The sequence below is a fragment of the Microchirus variegatus genome (genome assembly GCF_963457635.1).
Source record: "Microchirus variegatus genome assembly, chromosome: 8".
Lineage (NCBI taxonomy): Eukaryota > Metazoa > Chordata > Actinopteri > Pleuronectiformes > Soleidae > Microchirus > Microchirus variegatus.
Window position 1 is genome coordinate 8705986 of NC_139809.1, and position 21026 is coordinate 8727011.

General features: G+C 39.7%; 1 protein-coding gene across 1 annotated transcript in view; it reads right to left on the reverse strand.

Moving 5' to 3' along the window:
- ap3b2 (adaptor related protein complex 3 subunit beta 2) overlaps positions 1–20085 on the reverse strand; it is a gene marked incomplete at both ends in the record, with an annotated part of 29719 nt that extends 9634 nt beyond the window's left edge. Inside the window, 17 exons of the mRNA XM_083893917.1 lie at positions 1905–2035; positions 2449–2635; positions 3592–3768; positions 3898–4007; positions 4225–4357; positions 4449–4511; positions 4824–4895; positions 5609–5663; positions 8199–8296; positions 9838–10032; positions 10910–11092; positions 12052–12118; positions 12500–12660; positions 13301–13396; positions 13794–13868; positions 14309–14384; positions 19799–20085. Coding sequence (XP_083750043.1) covers positions 1905–2035; positions 2449–2635; positions 3592–3768; positions 3898–4007; positions 4225–4357; positions 4449–4511; positions 4824–4895; positions 5609–5663; positions 8199–8296; positions 9838–10032; positions 10910–11092; positions 12052–12118; positions 12500–12660; positions 13301–13396; positions 13794–13868; positions 14309–14384; positions 19799–20085 — 2166 coding nt within the window. The remainder of the gene's footprint in view (positions 1–1904; positions 2036–2448; positions 2636–3591; positions 3769–3897; positions 4008–4224; positions 4358–4448; positions 4512–4823; positions 4896–5608; positions 5664–8198; positions 8297–9837; positions 10033–10909; positions 11093–12051; positions 12119–12499; positions 12661–13300; positions 13397–13793; positions 13869–14308; positions 14385–19798) is intronic.
- Between the last annotated feature and the right edge of the window lie 941 nt (positions 20086–21026).

The window sequence follows — 21026 nt, forward strand, 5'->3', positions numbered from 1 at the left end:
AACAACACTGCAACAACACTCTCAAACCAGGTCAGGGGGAAGAGGACCACCTCTCGCCAGTCTCCTAACAGGCCGATCCGCCCCTCGCCGGTGTTTATGACTTCCTCTGTCTGTGGAGATGTACAGTGAGCAGAGGGAGAGTCTGTCAGAGAGGCTTTGTAATTGGAGGTTTTTCAGGGAATGAGCTGCTGGTGATCGTTCTTCTTTGTAACTTAAATTCTGAATATTATGTGAAAGTTTTCCATCATATTTCTTTTTTTTGGACTTCAAACCACTTGTTTCTATACATTTTGAAAATCAGCTGCTATAGGTTTTTGAAAAGACTGCATGAGCACAAACCTACGCGTAAATAATTGATGCTCTTTTCCCTACACTGCCCTGAAATGTTTGCGTTTGCTGTTAGAAAATCAAAGTGATAAGTGCGGAGCCTATTTCTCAGCTTAGCTGCTGCAGGGTCTGTGCAGGTGCACAGACGGATATTATTAATACGAGCATTATCATTACAAATTGAAATGTGACTCTGCACTCGCACAAACAAAACACATTTCATTAGGTGAGTAATTTAGAGGGAATTTCATTCGGCAGCTGCGGTTTTTCCAATTTAAGAATCGTAAGGAAACACCAACGAGACGCTCGGCACGTCGCGTAACTGGAGATTACAGAATAAAAAGCAGGAACGCGATCACGGTGTTTCAATGTTTCCTGTGACTGCACTGGAAACAAATATCTGCCTGCAAAGTCGCTAATCTAATTACAAGTGAATTAAATGCTTTGGAATAGGATCAACAGTATCAACACTGTATTAATCCAGCAGGCTGCAACACTGGAGTCTCCTGCTGTGGTCTGAGACGACCTTATCTCTTTTATTACGCCAGTCAAAGCCAAAAATAGAAATGCACCTGTGGCCTCATCTTGAAATCTGCATCACAAATAGCAAGTTAGCACTGAGAATGAAACATGGACCAAAAAAGAACCAACAAACGTGACAACAAAATCAAGCCTGGAGGTCACTCCTGTGATTTAAAATCAAGAGGTTTTAAGTCTTGATTGTGATAAAGAAGTGACTCAGCTTCTTGATTTCATGTCTTAATTTCAAAAAACATGTTGGGGAGTGAACCGATGGCACATGGAGCGAATGGAATGGAGAAGAAGAGGAACGCTCTATGAGCAATGTCTCTTTTCTTTTTGTTTTGTTTAAAAAAAAAAAAAAAAAAAAAAAAAAAGCACTCAGCAAATGAAAGTTTCTAATCCAGTAGAGTGCAAACACAGCAAAGTCAAACATATTTATTCTACACTGCCTCCGTGTGAATCATTGGCTGCTGCAGGTGCCAAACTCTTAAAACATCACACGGGCCAATTTACACTTAAGATGACAGCAGATGAGGTTTAGTGCAGCGGACGCTGATATACTACAGTTAAAGTGTTGCTCTCACATCTGTTCCCTTCTCTGTCACATGTGCTATTGGCTCAAACAAAGGGGGAGAAATCACCAGGACAGGAGGGGGCGAGTGAGCTGCTGCCAAACAGATGCAAGTGCAGCAGAGAGAGTTCAGACTATTTCCATATTACAGATGTTTTTTAATTACATATGTTCCGTCTAAAATAATCCTCTTTTCTCCTCTCAGACCCATTCTCCTCCATGGAAGAGGGAGCTGATGCGGGTTACTGATGAGCAGTTAATGCTAATGAACTGTAAGTGAATGACAGATGGCTAATGAAAGAGGTGTTGATGTTATATGTGAGTCAATGTTATATTGGATGTGAGGCTCTGGTGATGCTGTGCGACCCCTCTGAGGCACTGCACTGGGGCAGGAGCAACTCTCGCTCCCCTCCGGCTTTTGGGGCCCCTGGTGTCCCCAGAGGGCCAATGTGTCTCTGTATGTTACTGTTCCCACTGCACGCACAGACTCCTTCACCTCCACGTTGCGCACGGAGGGGTCGGGGGCGGCTTCAGGCCAGTCGGGCAACTCCTGGTAGCCCCCAGCCTTGGCATTCAGCAGGTGGGACAGTGAGCCTAACTGGAAGTGGTCTCTATCTGCAAAACAAAGAGGATTAAAAAGGGAAAGAAAATCAGCAGGGACGCAATAAGAGCGATATAACAGACATATGATGACTGTTGCACCCTCAGGCAAGTACGAAGAGGACTAGGGTCACATATGATTTTTTTTGGAAACAAAATTTTAAAAATAAAAAAGAATTCTGCGAAAAAAGTCAGAATTGGATTTTCCTTTTACATTTAAATGTTAACAGGAAGTGAATATTTGTCATTAAGTAACTTAATAATCTCTAGGTTGCAACCTGAGCCCTAACTCAGTGTTATTTCGGTAATATCTTGTTTTATTTGCAGTCCGGTAACATTTATGTATTGCTGAATTAGCTAAAACTATCAGCCATGGACATGCACATAAATACTTTATCACGGGGAGAACATTTAACATTGGTCTGTACCTTTAAATGGAGACTCGAGGATTGGTGCCGGTTTCAGTGCGAGGAAGAGTTTCTTGGCGTACTTGCTCAGAGCACCGCTCTTCTCCGTGGGCACGATGAGTTGGCGAATGAAGCGCGCCCGGTCGCGGATGTCGTAGTTCTGGTCGTACTTGGCCAAGTTTAGAACGTACTGCGTCAACAGCTTAGTCTGCGAGGAGACATATCAGGAATATATATATATATATATATATATATATATATATATATATATATATGTTCACAAGATACTCAGCACTATAAAGTGGTTAAATTATATTTTAATGCTCAAGCATTTTCACTTGGCCAAACATTTAGTTATAACAGAATATTTCTAGGGTTACAACTAATGATTATATGCATAATCGATTAATCTGTTGATTTTTCTCTCAATTTATCAAGTAATCGTCCATAAAATGTCAGAGAATCTTGTAAAATGTTGATCAGTGTTTTTCAAACCTGGAAGTTTTAATGATTTCCTTGTTATATGGAGCACAAAAACAGAAAATATTTACATCTAAGAAGCGGGAAAGTCTACTTTACTTTACTTTTACTACGTTTAATAACCGACTGATAATCGATCATCAAAACAGTTGACGATTAGTAATCGATTAATCGAGTAATTGTCTCGGTACCAAATGTTTCTACACTGTTATTTTGTATCTGTGTTGCATGTCGACGTCATTGTCAATTATTGCAATCACAGCCACTCCTGACTAGGGATGGGACGATTCCACTTTTTTGTGTCTGATATGGATATCACACACTGATAACGATACCGATATTAGTCCGATATCAGTCATTTTAGACCATTTATGAACGTATGAATCTGTTAACAACACATTTGTGCTAAATCATTTCAAAGACATAATTCTCCAATTGTGTAGCAAATATTGTTCTCCCAAAAAGAAGAAATAAACAGCCCAAACATGACTCAGCTAAAATGCTTTTCCTGATTTTTATTTAAATTTTTATAGTGTGTGCATGGTGAAGCATGATATATATACAGGATTTTTGGATTGTATATTCCAAATATTCCCATCCTGACCTCATACGGTGAAATAGCAGAACTGTGTGAAATCATTTCCATAAATCTGAGATGACTGCAGAGCGATGGAGAGTTCATACCTGTTTAGAGTTGGTGAGATACAGCTTGGCGGCCAGATTGATGATTTGAAGCTTGACGATGTCTTCCTCGTTGGTGAAAGACTTGGCCATCTTCCTCAGGACATCCGGGGAAATCTTAGGCACATGCTCGCAGTACTCACCAATCAGCCACAAGATACTGGCCCGAGCCATCGGCACCTAATGGCACAGGCTCAATTACGTGGATGTCGTGTGCACACGTCTACAGTTTCAGACAGAAATGCTCCCCAGGTTCTTTTCATGCTGCAATCCCTTTTTTTCCCCAGATTGTAAGAGTGTAACTCTCACCTGGATGTTGTCTATTAATTTGGCCATGTGCTTGATGATGTCACTGTGCTTCTCCGGTTGCATCTGCAGCAACTTCTTGATGACAACCACAGACTCGGCAACGACCAGCTCTGCACGGGAGGACGCATTCAGAAAATGACATTAGGTAACTATCACCTCATCTTTGATTGAGTTACTGAAAAATTAATTTGGTTCATTCTGCAAGCGCGTGTGTTTTTCACTGTGCAAGATATGCTAATTATTACATTAAGTTGTTAACCAGAGGATCTGACGCTGATCTACATCCTTTCATTACACAGCCGTAGAAGACAACATCGGAGGACTCACCGTCTCTGTTGGACAGCAGCTGCACCAGGCCGTTCAGACACGTGTCCCTCACCTCGCCGATGTTGGTCGCGCAGCGGCCGATGGCTTGGATCGTCGCGGCCACAAAATCTTTATCCATGCTTTTAATGTAAGTCTAACAATCCCAAAAAAAAAATCATTCACATAGATCAGTGAAGGACAGATCTGTAGAATGTTGTGATTCAGTCACAACAAAGCGCCTGTACCTGAAACTCTCTGAGGATGGTGGAAATGTTTGTCTCATTGGCCAAATTGGTGAGAACCTCCAGCTGCAAAAAAAGGAAAAGACAAAGCGAGCATTTTTTTTAAAAATACTGCAGTAAAACAGTAACAGACTCGAGAGGAGTGAATTACTCGGGCAAAGAAGCAATATCCTTCAGTTAAGTTCACTCAAACTGAATACAAATAAGATTGCATAAACTTTTAGACAGTTCTGTATTGAAACAGAGCAAATAACACAAAGTGAAGAGAATAATTTGTCCTCCATTGATTCAGGATTTAGATAAAAGAGAAAAGGATTCCAGCAGCAGAATAATTTAGGCTGAAGTGGAAAAGAAGAATGACTTAAACAAGAAAACAACCTTGAGGACTTTGATCTGAGTCGGGTCTGTGGAGCGGATGTAGAAACTCTTCAAGTACGGCTCAAACATCCCCTGTAAAGACAAAAGTATGAAACTGAAGTTCCTTCAACATTTTGATTCAAGTAGGGATGCATGATATTATTGTCAGATATTGCCTTTAAAATGTATTAGCGGATATCGGCAAACTAGAGCTGCAACTAATCAATCATAATCGATTAATCTGTCGATTATTTCCTCGATTACTTGATTAATCGTTTGGTCCATAAAATGTTAAAAAACTTTGATCAGTGCTTGTCAAACCTTGAAATTACAATGTTCTCGAAAGTCTTGTTTTTGTCCACAGACCAAAATTATTCAGTTTTAATGATTTCTTTGTTAATGTGGAGCAAAGAAATTATGAACATGTTCACATTTAAGAAGCTGAAAGAATCGGAAATCTTGTTTTAATTGTGAAAAAAGCTTCAAACCGATTAATCGATTATCAAAATAGTTGACGGTTAATTTGGTAATCGATTAATAATCGATTAATAAGACTCAGTCAAGACCCACCGACAAAAACAGTAGGCTGAAAAAGCTCCTGCCTCCTTGACTTCTATGTTACCACCCTCTACAGCTATTATTTTTTGGTATTTTATATCCACAAAAAAAAATATTATGTTGACCCCTGAACTGTCGATATATTGGCATATCGGATATCATCAAAAAGTTAAATATCGTGCATCCCCAATTTCATGTTCCAAGCACAGAACAACACACAGTATAAAAGCCCACGTGCAGCAGCTCACCCGTCTCTTGATTGTCATTGTTGCCACGTTCTGAAGAACCACATACTGGACTTCACTGGAGCAGGAGACACAAACACGAGAGATGAATGAAGAATAAAGTGTCACTTTGAGTTCCCTGTTCTTTCAGCCTGAGGAGCTGCAGGTTTATTGTCAACTTTAAGTTTCAGTGTGTAAAACTTTGGTGACCTTTTGTTGTTGCTGATGCTATTATTCTAACTCTTTTTGGTCCTGAACAAAGACAATGCAACATTGTTTGTGTTCATCAAACAAAGGGCTCTGTCAGGTAATACTATCAGACCTGACTGAGGGAGTGTTTGTGTGTATGCACCAGCAAGGGATAATCATTTTGCGTCGTATAATTCACTTCTAAAACTTTCTGTGGCTGTTTCTTTGTGTTTTTGTGTGTGTGTTTGCAGCTGGCTCGCTTTACTAACACAATGTTGCTTCTGCCTCCATCTGTCTTGAACTGAAACAAATCACTTCCAGTGTAGAGAGGTTGGGATGTTACTGGGCCATAGGAGATCTGAACACCACTTTGTGAACTCATTTGACAATAGATTAAAAGTAATGGACATTTGTTTAAATAGGCTTTATTGTTGTTGTATGTGTGCTGTGCATTTGTAGGTATTTATCACTATCTTTTTAGCCTGGTCAGTTTTTATACCCTGTATTTTTAGTTGTTTGGTTTTAGCCCAGTTTGTCTCTACATTTGCATGGTGTTTTTTTATGGCAGTGCTTATAGTACGTTCTCTCCCAAACGCCTCGGCGTGTTTCCTTACGCACTCTTGGATTTGTGTTGTGATGAATGGTTGTGTGTGGAGTGGTCAAACTGTTGTAACTGGTCTAGTTTTTTCTTTTATATTTTGAGTATGAGCGTCAATATGTTCCACTGAAAACAACAGTTTGCCAAAATAGCTCCCAGTTAATCAAAAAAAAAAAAAAAAGCAGCACTGCAATATTACTTTATACTGAGGTTTCCAAAAAACTGACAACAATATATTGCAAAGTAATAACAAAATGGTCATTTAATTAGCATAAAATAAAAAAAGGCAGCAGTCAGTCCAAAATACAAAGCTAATTAGGACTTTCTGTAAGATGAACCTCCCAAATAATATTTTGTTTTTCATGTTAGTAGCTGCATATGTACATTTATGTATATTTAATGAACAACTTTGTGTTATTTTTCAAGGTAAAAAACCAAAGTAATTGACACATTTACTCATAGATTATACCACTTAATGACTCTTATCATACAGTAGAATGAAATTGTGACAAAAATTTCGTTTAGAATAGACTCCATTTCCCCGACATCACAGATCCACAGCAGCACTTGTTCAATAAAGCAGGAATTACAGCCAAAAGGCCACCGATGAGCCATCATTACTCTTTATGTTTTATGCCTTTATTTTCACTTCAGCCTCACCGCTCTCTCAGTTTAATTCCCCCCTCTGTTTCCCTCTCTCTCTCTACCCGGGCGATAAAGATTTATTTTACTACACTCACTCATCATTTTCTTGTTGTCATATTGTTTTCCACATTGCTGAGTTTATCGCTTTCTTTTGTCACATTCAGTGCAGTAAATTCTTGGCAGTCTTAAGATTTTTTTTCAAGTGAACGCAGCTCTCATTATTATTATAATTATTATTATTATTATTATTGTTTTCACCCTTAGCTTAGCTCTACACTCCAGTGCATCGACGCTGGCTCATTCTGCTGTCCTGGATATGAGTGGAATACAAATATCTACAGTTGATCCAATTCTAGAGAATAAAGTTCTGTCATGAAATCTGACATGGACATTAAGGTTTTAAAGCATTCAGCTTTTTTGTTGGTTGTGTTTTTCAGTGACTCTGACATGGCTTTTTATGTAATGTAATTGTGTGTTGTTTTACTTAATACAGATTCAGAAAACTCTATTAATCCCTGAAGGGCAATTAAGATTATTCAGTCCAGTGACCACTTTCATACACATCATCCATCACTTTTGAATGTCAGAGGAATATGTAGCTACTGCACAAACAGGCAGAGAGCAGCACCAAGTAAATATGTGAGATAAGAACAAATAAAACAAGAATAACAACCATAATAAATGCAAAATGAAAAGCCAGTTACCTTCTGTGTATCACGACAATGCACAACTAATTCATTCTAACAAAGAGAGTCTGCATTTAGCCGCTTAATGACACAGTTTGAATGAGAGATTAATGATTCTCTTGCACATGAGTTTGTGCACTTTGTTCCCCAGCATGCCGTCATTCACCATTTGTGTGCAATAACCGTTGAGTAAAATAGGGATTTGTTCCATATTGGAAAGATAAAAGATGAAAAAGACGTGTTCCGGATTGAGCCGATTACACATTAGTCCATTAATGAAGGTTGTGTGATTTCTATGAGGGAAAATAAAATCCACCTCCCCTCTCCATCCTCTTTTTTAATTGTTCATCCAATTGTGTGTCGTAGCAACAAAAAAAAGAAGATTGCCAAAATATAATACAATTATTATGTGTTTTTTTTTTTTTTTTTTTACTTGCTCCTGCCTCAGTGTCTCAGCATTTGACTGTTCCATTTTTAGGAGGGTGACAAGGCTCACCTGTGGCTCCTGAGGAGGCGGACCAGGGCCTTGGCGATCACACCAACCTCTGCTTTTGGAGCGAGATGAAAGTACAGCTGAGCCACAGCCATCACCACCTTGAAATTGGGGGAGAAAAGAATCAGAGAGACGAGCGGTAAGCGATAAAATCTAACCATATAAGATAACCGGGGGGGGCTGTAAGTCCCTCAGGGCTCTCTCTATTCATTTCAAAAGACGTAACAGCTGATTACCATCATGTCCTCTCTCTGCCTCATGCTGCAGTGCAGTCGGGTCAGATCTTTTCGAACAGACTCCGCACTCCTTTCAGGCCTCAATCTTTATAATGCACTCACGACATTAACTATTTTTCTGTGTGTGTGTTTTAGTTATTTGGCTGCAGCAACATTAACACCTCACCATGTAAAGATGTAGTGAATGTGTGAGTTAACATTACTTGTGTGATGTTTGAGGGTGAGGGTCGCTGGTGCCAATCCCAGCTCACATTCAAGTTAGAGTGTCCAATTTGCCTAATTGCCAAATCTGCAGGTATTTGGACTGTGGAAGGAAACCGCAGAACCCGGAGAAAACCCATGCACACACAGGGAAAACATGCAAACACGCTGTCCTTTTAGTTTTATTCTTTTCTGCACAGCCCCACAGGGAAATGTCTGGCTCTTTAGCTGCTAAATGCTTCACTGTGTTTAATAGCTGGTCACAAACATTGTCCGCCTGCTATGTGTGGCTATTAGCAGGTCGAGCATCATGGTGTTTTTTTAAAGTCTCTGCTGAGTGCAATCAAAGTGAACAACACAGCACTGAACCTAAAACTCTCTGCAGGTCTGCCGCATGAGCCCTGCATCACTTCCACTAGCTCTCATGCTCTGGAGTGGAGCTGAATGATGAATCGAAATATTTTAAAGGCAAACTGTGTGTCAAAATATTATTTTATATTAATTACTGCCTTGATTTATACACGTCTTATTCTACAGACTGAAGAGAACATCTTTGTGTTTCACAGATCTGCACAAATATCACACAGTAATAGTTTCTACATGCGTTTTTCGAATGAAATTACCATTCCCAGTGATATCGCAAATCATATCGCAATTGCAATTCCGGTCAAAATAATTAGGTATTTGTTTTAAATGGTTCGGCCCTACTCTGGAGGTCAGAACACTCAAATATTCAACAAATAATGTTATAATATGCAAAACGGCAATTTCGCTTCAAACGCCCACCCCTAAATCGCACAGGCCTCAGGCAAAACCATGTATGAACTTCATCATGAGACAGAATATAATAAGACATAATAAGCAAACAGAGTACAGTTTTGAGCTTGAATTAAGCAAAACATGGACATTTCTGACATGGAGCGGAACAGGTCGTCCAAGGTGCACTAAGTAGCACTAATGTAGTGTGAGGTCTTCTTATTTGCCCCATTAGGAAACGTCTCCTGTTTGAAGGGGGAGGACATTTACGCTGAAAAGAAGCTTAGTGAGAGAACCAAGGCTGTGATTTTGAGGACCTGAATGTCCTGGAAAACAACTGTGTCACCATGATACGTAAATCAAAGAGAAAATGGGCTGTGCTGTGTTATAATGCTGTGAGGTGTGTGTGTGTGTGTGTGTGTATAAGTTAAAAAACGCAGTGGTCTCACAGCCGCGTTGCGGCTCTGCAGCAGCGGCTTGGTGTTCCTCAGCAGCAGCCGATGATCTGGATCCATCACATACGGTTTCCTCTTGGCCATGGTGGCCAACTCGGCTTTCTTGTCATTGTCGTCCTCGTCCTCATCCTCGTCGTCCTCTGAGCCGTAGAAGGTCTTATCCGAGCCTCCCTCCTCCAGCAGAGACTCCTGCAGAGACAGTGCGGAGGATAAATATAAATAAATTGTACCAGCAACACTATGTAAAAGAAGCATCATTAGACGGAGGAAATGTTTTGCTCAAAACACGTCTACCAATTTGTCACTGCACGCATTTGGAAATGACCACAACAGCTTTGTTCATCAGGGTATGAAAATGTCTCTGTTTGATGTTGTTGCTCACGAGAGAATGAGTCGACAGGTCGGTCTGGGAAACTGATAAATGCAGAAAATCACTCTGCCGTTTGGCCGGAAAAGCAAAAAAAAATAATAATGAGAAGATGATTTCAATTTGTACCTCAGCACAGTCTGAAAAGCCTGAACTGAAAGAATAAAATAATCCGACACACAAAAAATAATGAATAAATCACCATACGCTTTTGTGGAGAGAATTCTACAGAAATGCTTCTGCAAATTTGTTCTTACTGATAGCAAAAACATCATTTACAGACAGGAGAGCTTTTTATTATCAAATTAACTATAATTATATAATATGCTATACTAAACTATCAGCAGGGTCATGCGCAGTTAATTATTCACTGTTTAAAAATGCAAATATAATTAGTCAATGGACAGAAAAATAGACGCAACAAAAGCTTGTTCCAGCTTCACACATGCAAGGATTTTCATTTCATTTCACTGTAACTTATGTATTATTATATTATAATAATAATATGTATATTTTAAAATGAGTTTGGCTCACCCAGTTTTTTGTGGGCTGTTGTTTCTATACACTTTAACGATTAACCTTTTCATTAAAAAACAAACAAGTGTGTCAGATAAATCAATAAAGAAAATAATTGTATCCATGTGGGATTATGAGATTATGGGATATGGAGAGAGAGGAAACATCCTGCTTCTGACTCACATTGACGTTCGGGTTGAGGAACTGAGTCCTGGCGTAGCGGGTCAGCATGTTGATGATGACCACCTGACCCCACTCCTCCACGTCGATCAGGAGGTTGCACAGCTTCCTGTAGTTCTTGTGGATCAGGTCGATGCGCTCTGGACACACCTCCTCAAACGCCATGACAACACTTCCTGCCACCAACTGCAGCACACAGTGTACAGCACAACCACACAACAACTCATTAGTGACAACAAAAGAACAATTATTAACTCTTATAAGTCACAATTAAAGGCATATAATGAGAAGTGGCCCAGGAACTCCTTCACCTGTACCTAGATTATAGACCTGAACCGTGAGCAATATGTTTATAATAATAAAAGGTTAAATTAATCACACTTTTAAATGTAATTAAAGGGCAACTTCAACCATAATTTCCAGAGATAAATGTGGATCTGAGATATACGTCTCATTCCCACAGCAGCAGAGAAGAAAAATAAATAGAACTGACAAACAGTTGACGTCAAAGACTGCCTTCAAAGAAAATAAAAGCCCTACACTTCTCTTCACTGTGTTTCTGTCAGTTTTATGAGTAAAATTTAAGAAAAAAAAAAAACACAGTTAAATCAAATCCAACTCTGTAACAGAATGAATTAAAAAAACACAGCAGCGTCATCTTTGTTTTAAGTTTAAATTGATCAAGTGGGAAAAAATGAGTGAAACAGCCCTTTAACGTAAACATATATATATTTGAGCATGTTTAGTGTTTTTATGTTATTATTATTTTTTTTCTCTTGTTTTTTTTCTCAACACTTTACTTTGAAATTCTGTGATCATGAATACTATGTGTTATGGAATGATGGAATATTGTGATATGACTTTAAGCTAATTTCTTTTTTCTTCTTCACATGACCGGCCTCCTCGTGACCAGACTGGACACTTGTTTGCGCCCAGGTCGTTTGGGAGCGTGAGACCCCTGCTGCACATGGTACAGAATATTTCTCAATTGCTCATGAAACAATATCTGAACCTTGATGTGTAAAAGTCAGACATATTTATTCCCTGCTGGTTCTCTGTTTATGAAAACAACACATCCCATTTTCATGGTAAAAAGAAATCTGGTGGAAAACTTGTATCGAACGAAGAAAATTACACAAACCCACCGTGGTTTTGTCAGCGAGGAGTTTCTCTATGACTTCAATCAGCTGGTCCTTCTGCTCTGGATCCAAACTGAGAGGAAAGAGTCATTTACTGCACAGTGTGGAGTGTTAGAGACGGAGAAAGTGATGAGACGCGCTTGAAAATCAAATCAAATAGATTTTACAATTACAGCAGTAATGGAATTTCTGAATGATGTACCATTTCCTGCTTTAAAGCACTTCGATTTTACACTGGTTATAGTCCAGTGGTAATCAGACTATAGCTCCTCATTATTGGAGAGCTCCACAGAGAACTGTGAGTTCTCAAAAACAACTTCTGCTCAATTTAATCACTAATATGGCGAGTACTATTTCATTTCAACAAACTGAAATGGGGGAGAAAAAAAATCACGTTAAGCCTTTGAAATAAACCCACATGAATTGGACATAAGTACTAAGTACTGCAGGTCACCTGTAGAGTTTAGGAATAGCATGAGCAGCAGTCTTTCTGACGTATGGAGACATATCTGAAGCAGCTTCTTTGATGGCCAGCATCATGATCGGGACGATGATAGTGACTCGGATGCTGGAGAGAACTCGCAGCGCACTGGCTCTGATCAGCTGGTTTGGATCCTGCAAAAGCACAAAGACTTTATGAATAATGTGTGTGTTTCATTGTGAGGTTACATTATTTCTTATTTCCTATTTTAATTGATGACCTTTTTTAATCACATGTTCAAGTTTTTTTTGCAATTCACAACCGGATATTTAAAATATGGGTAACACCTTAGATTAGGAAACACATATTCAGCATTAGGTGCTGACTAACATGCGTATAAGTTGCATAATAGCCCTTTATTAGTAAATATTAAGCACATATTAACACCTTATTAAGGAAAAATCTTACTTCATGTTATAATAGAATAAGGTTATGTAGAATAAGGTGTTAATACGTGCTTAATGATTACTAATAAAGGGCTAGTATGCTACTTATATATGGTAGTAAGCACCTAGTTAATGGTGAATGTGTTCCCTAATCTAAACAGAAATTTCACCAATTGCCAATGGAAGTAATTTTTGATTATTAATTTGAAATCTTTCTAATACCGCACATAGATACTCAGTTGTCCGTGTCCTACGTGATAAAGTAATAGGTAACGAGTTGCGAGTCACTCGTGAAAGTAACGGTGTCAACCACGTGTTACCGTGCCGGCGTGCGTGCCGTGCACAGTTCGATAAATGTAACGCGTCAAAGACGGAGAACGTGCCGCACCTTCAAGCCTCGCTGAAACGTGGAAATGGAGAGCAGAGCGAGATCCTGCTGCTCCTCGGCATAGCGCACCAAATAAACATAGACCAGCTTCTTCACCTGCACAAAAAAGGACGTTTAACCCTTAGAACACATTACTATGTTTCCCATTACTGTGTTTAAACATACAGTATATACATAGGCTATAAGAATTTGCAATAAAAAGTATCTTATATACCTTTTTTTCAGCACAAACTAGGCAAACTTAAAAAAATATGTAATTTTCACCAACTATATAAACACACCTGAGCAAAAAGTACTCAAAATGTTTAAAATTGGATGTCCATATAAGGAGTTGTGTATTATTCCCATGGCAAATTGTGGTTAACTAAGGGTTAACAAATGTAATACGACAATAGAAACAAACGAAAACATAATAAAATTGAATAAAACAACAGAATACACTCACACAATCATAGGAAACTGAGGGAACAATATAAACAGCAGTACTACAAACCTCTATGTTTTTACAGGCCACGTTTTTCACCACTGCAGGGAAGAGATCGGATGCGTTTTTACCTCGAGCGACCATCTGCAAAGACATAAATGAATTCACAAGGTGCCATTTTCCTACATTTGTAGCAGAGGGTGCAACTCTTTCCTTAAAAAAAAAAATCTCTACTTTAGTTCATTTCCTTCTCTTTCATCCTCTCCGTCCTGCAGAGATAATGAATGAGGAGATGGTCGTGCAGCTTCAGAAGCAGGAAATCTGTCACAGACCATGAATATTTAACAGCTGACTGTGCAGCTCTCACCATCACCATACATGTACAGTAGTTCTATCATCTGAAACTACCGTGCTACAGTTTTGGTGGAATTGGGATTATTACGGAAATCGATGTTGGTTTTAGGAGAACAAGCTTAATAATAATGAACAATGTGTTGCTTTAAAAACCTTCCCTGCGTTTTGGCCTTGGCTCAGCCGTTACTGCTGATCACTGAAATCCCGAAGCAAACATGATTTATACTCACAGCTACGATCCGCTTCATTGCCTCCAGCTTCAAGGAGTCTTTGTTGCTGTCCAGCATCTCCTTCAAGTCGTCGTGTCTGTGGGAATACAAGGGCGGAGAGTTGACTCGCATTCTTGGCGAAGCAACCGTAAACAAATAAATAAAGGGGGGGGGGGGGCTCTTATTACGAGACACAGGCCTGTTTTTTAGTGCACAAAATCCATCAGTGTCATAAAAAAAAGTGTGACCCAAAAATGATTTTTCTTTGATGTGGAAAATCAAGCCGGAGAAAAATGGAACACTTTGATGCTGCGGCTCACAAGAGCAGCGTAATTGGAAAAGTGACATAATCCCTTAAACATGACAGTCAGTCAGAAATGTGTGTCTAAATAGGATTGTGATTCCAGGAGTATCACGTGTTGTTGTAAACATACATGCTCAATCTACATAAAACTAATCAACTATTACTCTTTAATCGATGGATAAATTGTGAGGGTTTTTATTGTCATTATCAAAGCAAGATCCATGAAAACTTCACGTTGATCTGAAGACGATTCTGATGGACACGTTTCACTCTTTTCTGAAAATTCTAAAAAATGCATACATACATTATAATGATGGAAATAATAACTCAAATAATGATGGTAATAACCAAACTGAACTGTGATCACCACCAGGTATCCTTTATGTTTGTGATATAGATAGAGCAGCAACTAACAATTATTTTCATTATCATGGAATGTCTTGTTTTGTCCACTTTTAATGCTTTTGTTGCTATATGGAGCAAAGAAATAAAGAAAATATTCACACGTTCTTGGTAACACTAATGGTTCCAGTAAGAACCATTTTGATCCAGAAAACCCTTTAAAACCCCTTTCCTGAATAAAGGGTTTTAAAAAGGGATCTTGGTGGAACCTTTATAAAAAGGTTCCATCTGGAGCCAAAAGGGTTCTCCTATGAGGATAAGCTGAAAAACCTTATATGGTTATACTTAGCACTTTTATTTCTAAGAGTGTACAGTTAATACATTATGTATAAACCCCTATAAAAAGCCTTAAATAGGTTGATCAGTTCTATTTAGTTTTAACATTTGAGAGGTTTGTCCTCTTTGGTGCTTCAGAACAAAAGCCTTTCATCTAGATATTCATATGAACTTGTTTTCCCCCATTTTACTGATACGCTCGTGGGCCGCAGTGAAGCCTCTCCACTGCCTCTGTCAGCGACGGTGGAAACATTGTCTCCAGACAGATCTAAAGCAGTGGTGACAGTCAGGTTATCAGAGCTGCAGCTCCTGAGATAAACACAGCAGACTGTGACTGTCTGCTGAAATACTGATCTGTGACATGTCTGCTCTCTGGTATCACGTCTTCACCTGTTTGTTGGTAAAGCCTTTGAGTTTACACAGCGGACACATCATTTGCCGTTTTATGTACTTTATGCATAAAATATCATGCAACGTGTATGAGGCTGATGTTAAATGTGTAAATTCTAGCAGATGACCATGGCGTCAGTGTCGGTATAACTTGCTGTTATTTGTAGTTGTGAGAATGAAGGGTGGGGCCTGGCTGGTGGTGGGTGTAGCGTAGTGGCTAAATAGCTACAGAGCTGAGCATTTACCACGACTAGTTTCCAAGGCAACAAAGGATGCAATAAAATGAACTTCAGAGATTTCCTGCCTTCCAGCAGAGCCTTTTATGGATCTGACAGCATTTCCATCAGGGACTGGAGGAGCAGTGGAAACACAGCCACTTCCACTTGTGGGAATATAGGCTCAGATTAACAGAGGAGGTTTAATAATCTGTACCACATCATATCCCTCACAGTGTGTATGTTGCTTGGTTTGTTTATGTGCACATTATTTAGCAGAATGTCTGATCGTCTATCAAAGTGATGTTCACCTGTTTGCTCACGGGCTCTTTCAGATTTCATCCAAAGTGTGGTGAACATGATCCGACATACTACAATTTCATTATTGACGTTGATCATTGACCATAAGTGTGTGGGTCAGACTTCCCTGAAATGTGGCATGATTCATCTTAATCATCCTGGACACACTGAAAAGAACAAAGGAAAACATTTTCTTATAGTTAAATCCAATTTTACGTAATTTCTCTGTATGAATTATGGGCTGTATGTGTGTATTTCTTAATGCAACAGCAGCTTTAGGGTTAGAATTATGGCTAGGTTAGGCATTTTAGTTGTGATAGTTAAAGTTAGGGTAGAGGGCTCGGGAGTGCATTGTGTCTATGAGTGTGTATAAGAATAATAGTGTGTGTTTGTTACCTCTTTAGGACATTTTTCTGGCATAAGATCAGGACCAGGAGACCTCATGGAGCGCTAAACCTGAACCTGATGAGACGTGACCTTATTTCAGATTTTTCCTACATAAGGTGTTAATACGTGCTTAATATTTACTAATAAAGGGCTAGTATGCTACTTATATGCATGTTAGTAAGCACCTAGTTAATGGTGAATATGTGTTCTCTAATCTAAAGTGTTACCATGGAAGTCAATGTAGGGTCTGTCAAAGGACAGCTGCACAAATGTGTGTGTATGTGCGCACACGCCTGTGTTTGTGTGTGATCTCTGATTTCATCTCCATCCAAGTGTTAAAAGTGCATTATGTAATAAATCTAAAGCAACTGGCCATAAAATCCTCCTAATATGTCACATAGACTCAGGAATAATGTTCATATAACAAACTGAACTCACCAACAACAACAGTACAGACAAAATATTTGCATTAAAAAAAATCTTTTGCAGACTGCAAATCATGTTTATGTTTTGAAATCATGTTTTGGCATGTGGCGCCACCTACCGCCGTCTACCAATCATTGCAGTCAGTAGAGTCTCAGGTGCCGAGCAACCACGGGTTGCCAGTTACGTCAGAAAACAAAACCTAAGAAACCTCGGTTGAATTTGAATGTAGTAACCGTTTTTGGCCACATTCTTACATATGTCACCTTTAATTGTACTGCATGACTAACACGATTCACTCTGTCACACATTTCAAACCTCATCATCAAAGTCTGTATCTATAAATTGCTCTCTGTAGAAGATTGGCGATTTGGTTGTGCTGGTTTCCACAAATAGGACAAATATGTGGCCCCAAAGCAAAGAAAAAAATAAAATAGCTAGAGAAAACATTAAAATAACGTGAGGGTCCAGCTATAAGGATGACTGACACTAATTCTAATTTTAAGCAGAACATTAAGATCCCACTGCTGCATCTCTGATGATGGGTCACAGGCCGTGACTCCAGAGAAATCAATGTTTTCTGTGAAAAGCTCTCGTGTCCTTTTAAACTTCTAAAGCTGAGCTCTTATTTTGTTCTGTGTCTTCAAGGCAACAACAACAAAAAAGAGGCTTAAAGATATATGAAAGCGTCAAAACAAAAACAACTGAAAGCAGCACTGAATGTCTTCACCTAACTTGTTGTTTACTGCAGTATATAGTGTGTACTGTTCACTCTGTAGATTGTAGGAAATTGAGACATGTATCAGTTCTGTCAGGCACCATCAGGACGCTTTGGAACAGAAAAAACGCTGACAGTCTCTCAGACTTATATATTTATATATTTAACAGGTAACCATGTCACCTAATCAGCATTAAACACTCACTGAACCCAGGCATGTAATGTGGTTATAAGCCAAAATAATGGTGGAGAAATAGGAAAACTACAGGGTTAAAAATGTTTCCCAGTGGGTGTTCATTAATTAATTTCCCATATCAGCCTCATTAATTAAACAAGGTACAGGGACGTGTGTGGTTTTGTTTGAAGATAAACAAGAACTAAACATGAAAACATGAATTATATTTGCCCACTCTGACACGAATAACAGATCGATCCTATGCAATAACTGTCTTAAAAAAAATGTGTGGAAATTATTATATCAGAAAATCTAGACGAAGTACTCAAAAAAGTGCAAACCTCTTAATCATTTCTTCCTTTGGCCATAACCCACACATCCCCAGACGATTTAATCATAATCCATTCTTATCATTTTGAGTTATGCTGCTCACAAAAAGCAAAAGCATAAACTCCTCGCCTGGCGAGGGCAATATCTTTTCCGACATAATAAAAACTAAACGCAGTGTTTTATGTGTTAATGCAGACGCCACAACAGCCCACAATAACGAGATAGGACTCAAAGGTTATGAATGGGCACAGAAGAGAGAATTCTCCAAAGCAGTTTCGGGAGGAGAAGGATGACAGCCCCAGGCACTTCACAGTTTATCTGTTTGGCCATAACACATTATTGCAAACTGTGAGTGCCAGCACAGTGAATTACTTCAACAACAAAAAAAAAGGAAGCCGAAGCACCTGGAGGAAAAATACAACCTTCTGCTTGGGTTTATACCTTTGTGCTCATGCCCAAAGGGCTCCTGGTAACACTACACCAACACCAAGTCTCTTATTTCTGTTGGATTGTGTCCCATCGTGCTGAACAGCGGCTGAATTTACAAACAGCTCTGAATTATTTAACCCGCGATGGTACAAATGTCTCTGCTGGCGATCGGGTTACCTGGCACCAAAGCCAAGAGATCAGCAGGACTCGCTCTCTTGGCTGGGAAACTGTGCATGGACTCAGGCCAGTGTTCAAGTGATGAAACTTAAAAATGATGTTTTCCTCCCCGAGATCAAAACACTGCACCACTGCAACAACATCAACAAAGAAAAATGTAGATGCAAAACCTATTTGCATGAATCAGAGTAACAGCAGACATCCACGGGCAGCTGCTGAGGCTGTTTTACATGAGCTCAGCACAGGCCTAAAAGTTTTCCAGTGACAGATTTAAAAAAATTTGTTTTTTACAGCAGACCTCCTGTCCTGTGAAATCAAAAGACGTGACTGCACTCTGTAGATGTGACCCAGTAACATATCAAAAATAAAATACTGCTGTGTGCGTCTCTCGGAGCAAATTCTAATTCTGAAAGAGAGGAGCTCCGCCGGTAAAGGTTTGCAGTGTGATTAATTAAAGGCGACTGCAGCTCTTTTGCTGCAGCCTTTGCATGACTGACGTGCTGTGGCGTCTGTTCCTGATCCAGCAAAGACGTCTTCTTAAGTCTTATTGTGACCGTAACTGGTTAAAGCTCTGGATTTAAATCATATTTAATGCATTTTTTAGTCAATTAATCAAATCATTATTTGGCTTTCATAAAGTCTCTTTACTTTCATCCTGTACACTTTTTGATGTGTGCATGGTATATTTTAATAACCCTTAAGCTCTGTCCCTCATAATGAAGCCTGATCTATCACATTATCGTTACATAAGCAGTTCAATTACAAAAGCAATATTTTATTCTATTAGTTTTAGAAACCTGGAAAAAAGATTCAGTATTTCACTGGACTTTGACTCTGTTGGTTACAGAATCCCAGGGTTAGAGATATGATCTTATTCTCTAATTATTCCATTCGTGGCCATTGTAATCTGTGCTGAAAACAAAGCGGCCTAATGCACTTAATATAACTGGGTTGAACAGGTCTGGATTCTCCTGAATCATCCTACCGCAAAGGTTGACTTTGGAAAATGCCACCACCTTCCTCCAGTGCTGCCCGCTCCTCCTGGTCTCCTCCTCCTCCACTACCACCACCTCCAAAACCTCCACCTGAACCTCCAGATCGGAGGTGGCGCAGCTCGTCAGGCTGCAGAGCGTTGTACCAGGTCTGCTGTCCACCGTCAGGAGTCAGCACTGGGCTCTTGTCCTCCTCCTGGCCCTGGACCTGACTCTGCACCGTCTTCACAATGTTCACCGCATTCACCGGCAACTGCAGCAGTTTTTGCATAGTAGTCATGTTTGGAACTTAAGTCTACACGGAAAAAAAAAAAAAAGCCTGAGAGCCACCTGTGGAGTCCTGGGGTAGATATGGAAAAAAGCAACTCCTTGAGATTTATCAGCACATGGAATTCTCCCAAATCCTTGACACACAGTGTTCACAGAACAAACAGCAACCTCTGCTAGATTCTCTTTGTTCAACTACTCGTTTTCCCTCGGAGCTTTTACTCATCCAGTGTGGACATTTTCTGGCAAGAATGATGCAACAACCTCCTCAGAAAAATGCTCCAGTATCACTGCTCAAAGACAACTGCACAATGGGGAAAAAAGAGTTCCTGAGCTCAGTAATCCAGATCCAGCCACAGCACTGTAGGATTTTTCTCCTCCTTGTGTTACTGCTGAGTCTGTACACATGCAGTGAAGCGGCAGACATCAGCCTCTCAGTAAATGGATGCTTGGCAGAGAGGGGTGTGGAGTTTATTCTCCTTTCGTGACTCCTCCCGCTGCTCATGTGGCTTCTGTCGCTGCACCACTCTCCCTCCCTCTGCCTCTCAGTGTGTTTACAGTGTTGTCCTCGCATATGTATCAGAGTGTAGGACAGTAGCACACACACACACACACACCTCTCTTTTCGCCACGTTATCAACCCTCCAGTTACATTCATCATCATCCTTCCTCCACCTCTTCACATTAACCTGTAGAAAATCTGTCTCCCTTCATTCATGTATGTGTGTGTGTGTGTGTGTGTGTGTGTGTGTCACAGCTTTCTTTATACGGTTTCAGGCAAAGTGAATGACGGAGCATCTTTGTCCGACAGATGCTGTTAAATATTCCTGTCTCTTCTTGCTCGTTATGTTTTTTTTTTTTTAAACGGGTTTTCTCATGAATGTTAGAATTAATACTGTGCCTTTTTCTCCTTCCGCTTACATGACTCAGCGTTCTTGTCAATGTGTCGTGATG